Source organism: Balaenoptera musculus, chromosome 14 (assembly GCF_009873245.2).
Source record: "Balaenoptera musculus isolate JJ_BM4_2016_0621 chromosome 14, mBalMus1.pri.v3, whole genome shotgun sequence".
NCBI lineage: Eukaryota > Metazoa > Chordata > Mammalia > Artiodactyla > Balaenopteridae > Balaenoptera > Balaenoptera musculus.
Window position 1 is genome coordinate 18,100,862 of NC_045798.1, and position 13,951 is coordinate 18,114,812.

At 47.9% G+C, this 13,951-nt stretch overlaps 2 protein-coding genes across 4 annotated transcripts in view; one reads left to right on the top strand and one right to left on the bottom strand.

Annotated features, from left to right (window-relative positions):
- The first annotated feature begins 362 nt into the window (after nt 1–362).
- On the top strand, nt 363–4,794 carry TMEM211 (transmembrane protein 211). Its single transcript, XM_036823244.1, has 3 exons — nt 363–1,495; nt 2,285–2,423; nt 4,487–4,794. The coding sequence occupies exons 1-3, from the start codon at nt 1,295–1,297 to the stop codon at nt 4,747–4,749; spliced, it is 603 nt and encodes a 200-aa protein (XP_036679139.1). The 5' UTR covers nt 363–1,294; the 3' UTR covers nt 4,750–4,794.
- A 3,886-nt stretch (nt 4,795–8,680) lies between these two features.
- The window catches only part of SGSM1 (small G protein signaling modulator 1), an 84,339-nt gene continuing 79,068 nt past the window's right edge, over nt 8,681–13,951 (bottom strand). For 2 of the 3 annotated variants that reach the window (XM_036823771.1, XM_036823770.1), the window contains exon 25: nt 12,527–12,615. In XM_036823771.1, coding sequence (XP_036679666.1) covers nt 12,527–12,615 — 89 coding nt within the window. Of the gene's footprint in view, nt 12,616–13,951 lie in introns of all 3 variants that reach the window. The other variant, XM_036823772.1, reaches the window with a different exon arrangement.

Consider the following 13,951-nt stretch of genomic DNA (forward strand, 5'->3'; position numbering starts at 1 on the left):
ACAGATGGAGAAACTGAGGCCCAGAGCAATGGGGTAACTTGCTCCAGGTCACACAGCTGGGAAGTGGTAGAAGGACTGGCTGGCCGCCAAGCCCAGGATTCTGGCCACGTTTAAAGTGCTGGCTGGGCTTAGAGTCCCAAAGTGAAACCCAAGGTTGAAGTCCTGGAAAGTCTGTGTAGGTGCCCTTGGCTGGCTCAGCTGCTTTTGACCCTGGGCGCCCTTAGGCTGCCTCAGCCCTTCTGGGCCTCACTTCTGACCATCAGTGACAATGTTGGCTATTAGCAAACCACCATCCTGCCTCAGCCTCCTCATCCAACCTCTATTATTATTTTGGTAAGACCGGACTTGAAATCAACTCTCTTTCTCCTTAAAATAGATTTTAATTTAAAATGGATAACCAGTATCATGCCAAAAAATAGAACAAAAACACCACAACAAATACAAGGAAAATTCAACTACATCCCCCAAATCTCACTAGACTCCATTGCTTGCTCAAGGCTCCCTGTCTTTTAAAAAGAGGAGATTGACAGATGCTTGGGAGATGTTTAAGACCCTTTAGCTCCAACAGAAATTTTCTCCTTGGTGCAAAGAGAAGGATTGAAGGAGAATTGAAAACTAAATAACTCTTGGCATTTAAGGCTGGGTTCAGGTGCCACCTGACTAGCCCTCAAGGGTCGTATGTGGCACCACGTGGAACAGCAATATATAAAACAATGCCATTTACATACATGAAAAATACACATATACTGAACAATATTGATTTTGCAAAAATACCTCCATGCAAAAAGATACACATTAAATAATGGTCAGGGATTGGGAGGAGATAGCTGATGGGCAGGGTGGTTGCTAGAAACACAGCATCTGTGTGGGATTTCGGAAAAGGTGCTCCCTCTGGGTAGAAGCAGACCTTTTGGAAAGTGCAAGCCTTGATGGGCAGAGCGAATGAATGAAGGAATAAATGAATGAATGAATGAAACATGAGAGGGGGCTTGCATGGACCAGTGATGATCATTTCCCATGAGGACTGGTTGTGCTCCAAGGTCTGTTTAAGCACTAACATTCATTCTAAAATTTGGAATTTCGACTTCCAGAACTTGTTAGGGAAAAGACCCACCCTCACCCCAGTTATTAACACCTCCAAGTGCATCCCAGGGTGAAGGGAGACTAATGACCTGTGATCTGAAGACAGGACCAGATCCCTGGCTGGCGGAGGAGGGGGGACACCTTTGCCAGCCCCTGTTTCTCTCCTTCCACTAATCTTGTCCCTTGATCTCTAGGTCACTGACATTCCCTGATGGTGGGCAGCGTGTGGGCAGCTCTGGGGCTTTCCCTAACCTGCATCTCAGCCCTCAGCCTCATCTCTCCTGCCTGGTTCCAGACCACCACCTTCTCCTTTGGTGTCCTCACCTACTGCTCCTGGCCTCAGGGTAACAGCTGGAACCAGAGCTGTGGGACCTTCAGGTCCCTGGATGATATTCCTGACTTTGCCTGGAAGGTGAGGCGTGGTCTCATGGATTCACTGGGACCTGGCGGTGGGGCACTCTTAAACCCATCAGAGAAAAAAAAAAAAAAGCCAATTTCTGCCCACCTTCCTTCTAACCACTGACTCGTAGTTGCGGGGTGGGGTCTGGCTATCTGCCTGTTAGCAAACACCCAGGATGATCCTGAAGGCAGCTGCCAGCGTGCAGTGCCTTTGTACAAATTAGGAAAAGGGTGCCCCTTCTTCAGGACACTATACTGCCATCTGCTGGAAAAGTACTGTAGTCAATATGCATTTCTGTGATGACTCCCAAAAGCATCTCCTAGAGTTGTGCAGTGCACAACCTGTACACACCTACCTGGTCATCCTCTATCTAAGCGCTGCTAGGTTTGAAAACCACAGCTAAGGTGTTGAAAGTCACTGCAAATTGCCAAATTCAACAATGGGCACAATGGGTTGGGACTCCCAGTTCAGCACCTCTAAGGAAGATTCACAGCCTTCAAAACCGATGATTACAAAGGTGCCTCTCTTGGTGACTCTGCTGTATAGCAGGTACTCAATTAAGGGAGGGCATGGTGGTTGTAGATCTAGATCTTAATTCTGACTCTACCTCTTAATTAGCTGTGTGCTCTGAGGGAAATGACTCCAATTCCTTATATCTCTGTTTGTTTATATGTAAAACAGGGATAATAATAGCACAGACCTTGTGGGATCTTGAGGACTCAGTAGCTGATCAGTTAAGCAGAGAGAGCAGAGACTGCCTCCACCCCAGACAACACCCTCCCTCCTTTCTCTTCCTGGCAGGTCTCAGCTGTGACGCTCCTTGGAGGCTGGCTCCTACTGGCCTTCAATGCAATTCTCTTCCTGTCCTGGGCCTTAGCCCCCAAAGGGCTGTGCCCAAGGAGGGGCAGTGGCCCAATGCCAGGGCTGCAGGCAACAGCAGGTAAATCTTCTATCACATATGTGTTCCAGACATGTTTGTGGAATGAATGAATGAATGCATGGATGGATGAATGAGCCTGTAAGCAGAGTCTTGCCTCCTAGTTGAATCTCAGAGATAAACCCTAGGATTGTAGACTATTCCAGGTCCTTTAACAAGCCAGAAATTGGAGGTAGGGAATGGTATCCTTAGCATCACCCTCTCTTGCCCTTATCCAAACCCAGTCTTAATAGTCTGTCCTCCTTTGTTTCTCTCCCATCCATCCACTTTGCATCATTTTTACCAGGACCATCATATATAGTTGGGCAGGTTGTGCACTGCACAAGGGCATCCAGCTGAGGGCTGAGAGCTGCTGAAATCTAACCATGCTCCAATCCCTAAGCTGTGAAACTGCAGGGCTGCGTCTGCCCGGCTGCATCTGCTTTTCTCTAATTCACACATCGGCTTGGGATGATCTAGCTCAGGTCTTGACTGAACCTTCATCCAATTAATTCTCCACCATCTCTCACCCGGTTTAGAGGTGACCACCTCACACGTCTCCCTGCTGCCACCCTTGCCCCCTAGAGTCTGTTTGCCACACTCTGGCCAAGTGGGTCCTGTTAGAGCTGAAATCAGACCATGCCACCCGGACTGGCTTATCCGCGCCAATGACTTCCTGTTACCGATGAGGCTCCACTGATGAAGCCCTCATTCGCTCACTGACCTCATCTCTTACCTGCTCCGCCAGGCTCAGCATGCTCCGGCCAAACTGGCTTGCTTTCTGTTGCTCATAAAAACCAAGCTTGTTCCCTCTGCCTGGAATTCTCTCTTCTCAGATCTTCACATCTTGCTCCTCCCACTTCATTAAGGGCTTTGCTCAAATATCACTGCCTCAGTGGGGGTCTTCCATGACCTCAAGGTAAGGGAGCTTCCCTCTCCTTAGAGTCTCCTTCCTCTTACCTTGCTTTCCATTGTTCATAGCACTTACCTGCCTGCTTGGTAATATCTTATCTGCCTGCTTGATTACTGTGCATCTCTCTCCACTAGAACATCGGCTCCATGAGGGCAAGGATTTGTCTACCTTGATATCACCAGCATCTAACACGGTACTTTGCACATAATAGTTGCTCATTAAATATTTGTTGAATCAATGGATGGAGATACAGTCCTTGTCCTCCAGTGTCTACTGGGGGTGGGGTGTATTAGGCAGTTATAACTCAGTGGATATTTGGCACAAGAGGATGAGCACAGGATACAAGGAAAAACTCCAAGAGGTACCTGACCCAGTGTGTGGAAGGTGTTAAGGAAGGCTTCCTTGAGGAGGCATCACTGAGATGAACCTGGAAGGATGAGTGGGAGTTAACCAAATGTAGAAGGGTGTTTCAGGTAATGGGAGCATCACGGGCAAAGGCATAAAGACGAGAGCAAGGCACGTGCAGGGAACTTCAAGTGGACGAGAGTGGCTGAAGGGTGGCTGCAGGTCACGTGACTCTCCTGCACGGGGAGTGCCTTCTAGGTGCGGAGGTGTCTGGTTCATTTTCTTAGTATCATTAGTACCTCTGACAGAGTGCCTAACAGTTTTGATGAATGAGTGCATGGATGGATGGATGGGTTGGTGAATGGATGGAGTAGGGTGGGTAAGTAGGTGGATGAGCTGATGGATGCATCAATAGACATATTACTGGAAGAATGGATGAATGCATAGATGGATGGAAGGATGGGGAAAATGGGTAGATTGGAATATGGATAGATTGGAATATGGATAGATGGATGGATGGATGGATGGATGGATGGATTGGTGGAAGGCAGGTGGCTAAGTGGATGGTTGGTTGGATGGATGGATGGATGAGTGAATGGATAGGTAGGTGGAGGAATGGAGAGAATGAGTGGATGGGTGAGTAGATGGACAGATGGGTGGAAGGCTAAGCTGAGTGATCGGTGGATAAAAGGATAGATGAGCCAATAAATAAGTGAATGGATGGATGGATGGGTGGGTGGATAGGAGGGTGGATGAATGAGTCCTGGGATGGAAAGGCAGCCCAGAGCCCCTTGACTGACACACTGGTTTTCCTTGCTGCTGTTTCTAGCCATCGCCACCATTGTGGGCCTGCTGGTTTTCCCGATCAGCTTGGCCTCCCCATTTGCCAAGGAAGCCTGCTTAGCCTCCTCTGTGTACCACAGTGGTCAGTGCCGGCTGGGCTGGGGCTATGTGACTGCCATCTTCCACGCAGTCCTGGCCAGCCTCCTGCCCATGTTCAGGTGGCTCCACGTGACCGAGGTCCAGCGGAGGACCATCCTCTTCTCCAGTGACACTGACAGCATCATCCTCGTGCCAGAAATGAGCAAATAAAAATATCTCAGGAGAAGCAAAAAGAGCCCATGCAACAGTTGTATGAAATCACCACGCACCCAGGTTCAAATCCCACCTCTGCTGCTTCCTTGCTGTGTGACCTCAGACAAGACACTTCACTTCTCTGGGCCTCGGTGTATACTTCTGTAAAATGGGTGTGTGTGTGAAATAATGCCTACATCATAGGGTTGTTATGATAATTAACTTAAGATGCTGTATATAAATAAAGCCCTTAGCACGATGTTAGGCACTAGTATTCAATAAACTTTAGCTATAAATATAATCCCTATCTCACAGGACTGTGGTGATGATAAATCTATTCATGAAAAGTGCCTGGGGCAATTCTGAATCCGTGCTCACCACTCCAATACTACATCTTTTAATAAGTATGTGCATATTCTCTCTCTATGAGAGAATAAAATAAAAATATCCTTCCCTTTTTATAACTCCTCCTCTTGGAGAATTTGAAAATTTTTCATTTTCTCATCAAACATCTAGTGAGTGCCCCTTATAGATGAGAGGTGGTCCAGTGCTGACGTGGGGATTGGGGGTGGGTGGGTGTCAGGCAGTAAGGACCTATCTCACCCCTCCATGGATAATCCCACTGATGTGGAAACTTCACTGTTATTTGGGGCACATGAGGCCCCTCACGATCCAGTCCGAACCTCTCTCTTCAGCTTCTTTCTTGTCATTCACCCAACCCTGCACCTCTCCCTCCAGCCACACTGAATTCTGAGCCCACAGTAGGTCTCTTCACAGCTCCACCCCTTTGTACACGTTGCTCTCTCTGCCAGGGATGGATTCAGTCTGTTGCCTTTGCTTATCAAGACCCATCACTCTTCTTTGGGAAAAGCGCCCTAATCTTCCCTTGGGGAATGACCCTCAGCAACTCTCTGACCACCCCAGGCTTTAGGGTGGACAAATGAGTCCTTATGGCCAGTCAAGCCCAGTCAGAATGATTGGTTCAGAGATGGGTATGGGACCTGTATAAGCCAACATGGACAACAGTGGAACCACAAGATTGACAAAGAGGGAGCTCTAAAGACTTCACTTGAGTAGCTGGATGCAGCCATGCCTGCTCCCCTACCTGCAAGAGACATAGTCACAGGCAGCTCCAGGCTGGTACCCCTCTAGCTAGACTGCCCCAGAAGGAAGAGTGAACTGCTCTCTTCCCAGGGAAGGAATCTGATTGGCCAGAACTGGGTCATGTGCCCACCTTGGGGGGAGGGGCATGTCAGCAATCTCACTAGACTATAACTATAGTTATAACGTAGGAGATACATTTCTCCAGAAGATGGGAGAAGTTGCTGGTCCTAGAATGGGGCAAGGATGCCAGGCAAGCAAAAATATTTGATACCAAACCTCTCTTTAAGGGAAGCTTTATTATCTGCATTTCACAAAAGGGAAAACTGAAGCTCAGAGAGACAAAGTCACTTGCCCAAAGTCACACAGCCGATCAGTGGCAGAGCTGGGATTTGAATCCAGGTCTGTCAGACTCTGTGATGGAGGCAAAATGACACCTGAATTTGTTATCTCTGCCCCGACCCAGCTCACCAAACTCTTTTGGTTTTAAATGTTCAACTAAGAACATCTGTAAACAACAATATTATATTACTAGAGCGATTCTATTATTTTGAAAACACACAGACCACAGAGAATGCAGCTTGCATTCATCTTTCAGAAAAAACAATAAGGACAATAATTACTTTTAAAAGTAAGAGAACAAGGGAATAAAGTAATAGAAAACCTAGGAAGCCACCACATGGTATCCAAATGGACTCAAAGACCAGTGGTATGTTTCAAGTGTCATCAGAAGCACTTTGATGTGAGTCAGGCTTCTGTGGGAAGATTCCAGGAGGCCCAGGCAGCATCCCAGTGCAAAAAGCAGCAAGCAGATGCCACCAAGAAGAAGCCCAAGCTCAGCTTCAGGTCACCCACCTGCGCTAGGGATGAGCCGCCTCCTCCATGTAATAACTTTACGGCAGCTCCCACGTTCCTTAATTTTCTCTTTCAACAATTTCAGCAATGCCAAAGGGAGCAAATCTGCAGCCTATGAAGCAGAAGCATTTACACAGACGCTGTCTTTATTCGACAAGAGACAGAGGGATCCGTCTGTCTGATTTTCTGCTCATCATCATAAGAGGTACTCTTCGTTTACAGGAGCCCTTTACCTGCCGAGGCTGGAAATCACTGGGCCCACAAGACTGAATAAAGCAAGCCAGGAAGATACTGGAGGATTCCTGCCCAACACCCTGATGTAATGGAAAGTCCCCAGGGAACGGCATCATTCTGTAGGTCATTTGAGTTCTACTAGGTTGACTTAGCAACGGATTGGCAAGCTGGCACTCCAAAAAGGATCAAACTGTGCTCCTTCTAGAGTCTATACCTGTCCTGGGCTCAAGCTCTCAATGTGTCCAGCAGCTTAAAGGCCAGCAGCACAGAGACCCAAGAGCCCTTCCCTGACTCAGCAGAACCCGACGCAAACTACAGAGTCAGAGTGGGTTTTGCTCCTGCCAAGAACTGATGGCCTCACCACACCTAACTCCAGTTGCTCTGTCATAGCCCCAGAGGGCTCAGAGCTCATCCCTTCCCCAGTTCTCCTCCAGGAGCTGTGTCAAAGATTCACCTGAGAACCTGAGCAAGACAGATGATGGGAACTCAGGGAAAATGAGGTCCCAACCAGGAAATCATCCCCAGTGATGCTAGGGGCAGAGGGTCCCAGTGGAAAGAGGAGGGCCGGGACTGAATCCAGACCCAAGGGAGGCATTATTACCCCCAGTTCACAGAAATGAAAACCAAGGCTCAGAGAGGTAAAGTCACTTGCCCAAAGCCACACAGCCAGGAAGTGGCAGAGTTGGGATCCTAAGTCATCCCTCCCCAAGCATGTGGACAAAGATATAGGACATGATTTTAGTTGGTGTGGTGAGAAAGTCACTCCCACTTCAATCCTCCTTGAAGTCCTCCAAGAAGAAAGGCTCGTCTGGTGCTAGCATGTCTTTAACCTCTCAAACCCTTAGTACATCTCTTCTTAACGGCAAGAGAGCAAGCTTCAGAAAGCCTTTGGTGGGAAATAGTATTTTGGCAAAATAATAATATTTATTTTTACAACCATCTTCTGTTTATGCAAATGATCCTGGCTTGCCATAAGTTTGAAGTTTTAAAAAATGAGTTGATTTAAAGAAAACTAGTAAAGGGACTTTCCCCTGGTGGTCCAGTTGTTAAGATTCCGCGCTTCCACTGCAGGGAGTGCAGGTTCGCTCCCTGATCGGGGAACTGAGATCCCACATGCAACGCGGTGTGGCCGAAAAGTAAAAAGAAAAAAGAAAACTAGTAAAGATATAATAGTACAGATGGTACACAGATATGGTCCAAATCATAAAGGTGGACTGCAGGTGACTTGAGTTTGATGCTGTCATAAAACTTGGGGAGAAGACTCATTGATTGATGGATCTAATGTCTCTCAAACTTGAGTATCTGTTGAAAAGGAAAGAAATCTAAACCACTTCCTCCCACTGCCCTTGACTGTACCCTCACCTCCTTTCCCCACAGGGCTGCTGGGACCTCAGGCCTGGGAGAGAAGGAGGGAGGGATAAGAAGGAAGATGAAACAGGATGGCATAAATGGTTGCAGCTGTTCTGAAATGGGATGGTTGGGGCCTCCCAAACTCTTTGCATAAGTGCTTCTCAGTTGCCCCATGGCCTCTCCCACAAGCCAAATGGAACGCTCGAGGTGAAAAGAAAATGGAACGTGATTTAGAAGAGAGATGACAGAGCAGCCAGAGGGTCTAAACCCAGCAGTGTTGTTCTGAATGCGAACAGCAACATTCAGGCAGAAGACATGGTGACAGACAGTATCCACATGCTCATGGCTACAAGGAAAGGAGGCAGAAGGAGGAGAGGAGAGGAATTGGAGGGATGGGGGAAGGAGAAGGTAAAGAAATGGAGGAAAAGATGGAGGAGGAGGTGGAGGAAGAAGAAGAAAAGAGGGGGAGGAGGAGTCCACAGTGACAACTGTGTGTGCCATACACATGGCAACAAAGACCCCTTCTCCATCCCTGCTTTGAGTCACGAAAACGTGCCTAGTGGCCCAAGACTCATCTTCTCACATCTATGCAAGGTGCAAATGCATGTGTTTAGGAAAACCTTTACAAAAGCAAAACATTCTCTTAGGATTTTTTTCCCACAAAATATATCGTCCTTTACCATAAGTCAATAATGCATGTAACTGCACATTTGTACAGACATAACAGGTATGCTGGTGGTACCCAGGTCTGGTGGTGCCAGGCAGCTGCAAGAATAGTGGGGTCCTCCAGGGGGAGGGCCACGTGTACCAAGCTATGGCTGGAGTTGGGGAAATGAGACCAGTGGCTTCAAAGGATGGTCAGAACATCAGGACCAGTCTTTGCTCTCAGAAGCTTCTCCCAGGAAGAAGCAGACCTTCCCACTAAGAGAGCCCCATGTGGGCCAGCAAAAGACAAGTCCCCACCTGCCTGCTGCTGTGTGGCTTCAGACTTACCTCTGCTGGCAATCTTCCAAGAAAGTGGTGACTTGGGCTTAGCCAGGCCACCAATGCCACCTGAAACTCCTTTACTTTGCTGGCTTATTTGGAAACTAACTTTTTCTATAGAAAACCTGAAGTTTTGATGGGTGCTCATTAGATTAAATCAAGCTTTGCTTCTGCAGCGGAAAACCAGAAGTTTCCCTTGGCGCATGGTTAGAGGCTGCTGGGGGTGGAGATCCATGTGAGGTCTCCATTGCCCAAAGACTGTGGTTCAGAATGGCAGCCGTGAGTGGGAATCATAGATATTGAGGAGATAAGTTGATGGTCTATGGGAACACTGGGGGTGAGAGAGGAGCTAGCTCAGCAGTGGGGATACAGTGAGGCATCAACTTAGAGGTATACTCTTGAGTCCAATGGCTGACCATCTTGGGACCCCTCCTGTGCATGGACCTTGGGATACATGGTAGACTGTTTGCAAAAATACTCAATTATTTCCCTGCCTGTACTTACAGCCCTTTTCATTGTCACTTCTCAAAACCTCCCATCAACTGGTGGAATCTATTTCTCCATCCTTTCAATCTGAGCTCAGCCATATGACTTCTTTGACCAAAAGAATATAGTAGAAATAACTTTATGCCAATTCCAATCCTAGGTCTCAAGATGCATTGCACACTTCTGTTTGCTCTCTTAGAAACTGCCATCATGGCCATGTAAACAAGCCTGAGCTAGCCTAATGGAGGATGGGAGATACATGGCCCAGTTTCTCCCACTATCCTAGACAACAGCCGGCCAATTGTCAAAAGCAGAGTAGCCTGGCTGGCCATCAGCTGACCAGAGACACACAAAGAAGTCGAGCTGAGACCAGAAGAACCGCCCAGCTGAACCCAGCTCATATTGCTGACCTACAGAATCATCACAAGCTAAATAAATGGCTGTTTGAAGCCACTAAGATTTGGGGTGGTTTGTTACACAGCATTACTTGTGGTAACAGCTAACTGATACAAAGGATGAGATGAGATTCACCAGCCTTGAACTTTCAGGGGAAAGACCAGGGAGTCTATCATAAGAATATGTCCCTCTCTGTGTCTGGATCACTGAGGTGGGGTGGAGGGTGGGGTATTAGGACACAGTCTTCAGAAGCAAGCATTTCTTTCTTTCAAATTAAAAAGAAAATCCCCAAACACAGAAACAAAAAATAACCCAGGTTCACATGTTTCTGTTTATATATATTTTCTCTCTCTATAGACACAACTCTGTAGTAAACTGTAACAAGATATGTTGGCAACACTGAGAAAAGGAGGGCACTCCATAGATAAAACAACTCGCACGCATACGATTCAGGGACACAAGGACACACACAACGTACAGAGATCCGAATAAACACAGTAAGCCAAATAAATAGGAGTTATTCCAAATCACAACCACGACGCTCTCTGGAACACCACGAGAGAAGGCAGAGAAGAGATCTTGTGCTGTACTTTCAGACTAGTCTGTCAAAAAACAAATAAGAATCGGAAGGTCTAGGACCTGGGTCTTGCTAAAATAACATCCTCTGTAGTGAACAGTTGAATGGCAAAATAAACTTTCATCTGGAGGGGACTTTCATACATTTTCTCCCATCTTGGGAAGGTGGGGGACTAGGGCGAGGAGATGCATTTCTCATGGAGCGTTCTTCGGAAGCGAGGGCCATCTAGTCTCATCCATCCTGCCCAGGAGGCCCTACTCAGGCGGAAGTTCAGTGCAACCTAAAGTGCTGGGTCCAAGGGAAGCACCTTCACAAGCACTCCAGGCAGGGATTGCTCCCCATCCTGGTTTGCTCAGGACGGAAGGACTAATGCACTGCCTCTGTGAATGCTTCAAAGTGCTTGACGAGTCTCCTACCCTCTCCAAAATCCTACCTGCCATTCTTGGGAAGAGCATCCCTTCCCAACTCTCACTGTTTCTCCCGACTCTGGTACACTCTCGGAAGAGAAGGGCTGGCAGGACCACTCTCCTGGGAGGACAGGTAGGCAGGGTAAACTAGCTCGCTTAGGGCCTGTTTGGGGGTTGGTGACCCTCTGTGTGAAGACATGGAGGGGACCATTTCCAGTCTGGTCTGTGACCCTGGCACCAGTTCACCAGCTGATGTTTCTTTCCCAAGGAAAACACCCGACATACCCTACCTGGGCCAACCTCTGTCCTCATTTCCCTCCTTTGTCCTGAGTGAGCAAGGGCACTTAGAGAAAAGCCAGCCTCCCTAAACAAGTGGCTTGCACCAACACACATCTTCCAAGCTTCTGGAACATCAGACCCGACGTATGGAAGGAGAGGCGAGGTCCTCCCTGGGAAGAGAGGAAGGGGACACGGACTCGGCCCTGCCCGGGGGCCCCTGAGCAGTACCCGGAAGAGGCCTATCTCATGCTTACAGACACTTCTCACAGGCAGACGTCCTTCTTTAAAAGAAGAAAAAAGTCTCTCCTGGGCCAGGTGGAGGAGAAAAAATGAGAAATACACAACGGTTGAAATCCAGGACCCCAAGAGAGATGTGCAAAGGACCCCATGTGCCTTTTCTAAATGGAAGAAAGTCTCAGGATATAGGCGGCTCAGGTACAAAGAAAGTGGAGAGGAGATACACTTGTAGCCCCTCCTCCAAGCCAGTGGTTCTCAAATGGGGCTATTTGGCAACGTCTGGAGGTGCTCCGGGATGTCACTAGGGGTTGGGGAGGAGGGTGCTACTGGCATGTAGTAGGTAGAGGCCAGGGAGGCTGCTCAAATTCCAAGAGTGCACAGGGCAGCATCCCTCCAAAAAGCATTAAATGTCAACAGTGCTCTGCTCCAGGCCAACCTTCCAGCCACGTTCTGGAACATCTCCAAAGGCCCCTTTCAGAGTACAGAGGTAGCCCCACAGACCTCTCCTATACCAGTTTCCAAAAAGTTCCCTCCCCAAGTCTCATCCGACAAGACAGTTGGAGGGATGGGAGAGAAGAGGGAGGAGACCATTCTGGGGACCATGAACGAAGATGTTCCCTCCGCACACCAACAACTCCCAACTCCCACAAGGGAGAAATCCCAGACTTGGGCGATCTTTGGTCAAACAGGAAACATAAGGCTGAACTGAAGGGGCAACCCCTCGATCCCACCTGCCTGGTGGCCAAAGTTGGGGTACTTTCTCTTTGCACAGAGGTCCATGCTCGGGAACAGATGCCAGGACCTTGCTCCCTGGGCAGCCAGGAGGAGAAGCAGGCAGGACAGGCAGGTGGGCGGAGGCTCGGCTGACGCTGCCTGGGTGACATGGTCCTCACTTGTTCTCAATCAGGGTCTGCACCTTGTACACGAGGTCCCGGGCCAGCTTCAGGACCTGTTTGGTGTTGTGTCGCTCAGCCATTTCTGAAAGAGCGGAAGTAAAATCTCATGAGCCTCCTTCTGTGTCCATACTCGGGATGCACTTTCAGTGCCCGGAGAGGTCTCTGGGGCATCCCCATCATCATCATCATCTGGCATCACCCCCAGAGCAGTTCTGGAAGCAGAGACTTTGGGGAAGGCCTGCATCTCCAGACCTCGGTTTCCTCATCTGTAAAATGGGAACCATAACGGTACCTACTTCACAAGGTTACTGTGAGATCAAACGAGATGAAGCTGGCTCTCAGTGTGTGTGTTTAAAAAAATATTAGGTCCTCCCACCACCCTCCTACAAACATAATGACTGGACACCTTTTAAGAAAGCAATGCCAGGCACATGGTAGATGCTTAAAAGTAGAGAAGGAAGGAAGCAACAGAAGGAGAGGGGGAGGGCAGGGGAGAAAGCACCAATAATCACTTTGTCGAGAGTGACACAAAATGATCAGCTCTTCAAAGCAGAATAATCCTAAACTTAGACATTTATCATAAAGAAATCATTTGGGGATTTCCCTGGTGGTCCAGTGGTAGTCCCCGTCTTCCAGTGCAGGGGACGTGGGTTCGAATCCTGGTCAGGGAACTAAGATCCCACATGCCACGGGGCAACTAAGCCCACGTGCCACAACTACTGAGCCCACGTGCCGCAAACTACAGAGCCCACGCGCTCTGGAGCCCACGCACCACAACTAGAGAGAGACAACCCGCATGCCACAGCTAGAGAGAAGCCCGCACACCGCAACGAAAGATCCCGCATGCCGCAACGAAGATCCTGTGTTCCTCAACTAAGATCCGACACAGGAAGTAAATAAATAAATAAATAAAAATTGAAATAAAAAAAAATAAAAATAGGGATAAGTAACATTAAAAAAAAAAAGAACCTCAAAAAAAACCCCACCAAAAACCCAAGAAAGAAAGAAATCATTTGGTAGAAGAAAAAAAGAAAAACAAACAAAAACACTAAGACCATGGTTCCCAAACTGGGTGCTGAGGAATCCCAGGGTGCCACAGTGAACACATGGAAACTTTGAGGGAAATACCACTATCTTCCACATCTGCTGAACACCACATAAACTGCTAACGCAAGTGAGTTTGCAAATTTCATGACATTCCTATCAACGGCTTTATAGCTTTGCAAAAACTAGGTTTTCAGGAAGCAGTTGCCGTGATAAAAGCAAGTATCATGTGAAAATCACTGTGGAATAAGAAATGAAGGTGGTGGGGTTCAAAATGATTCCAAGGTTTGAGAAGTTGTGCAAAGCCCAACAGGTGAACACACCCATTAGTAACTGTACTTATTTATTTATTTACTTTTATTTATTTATTTATT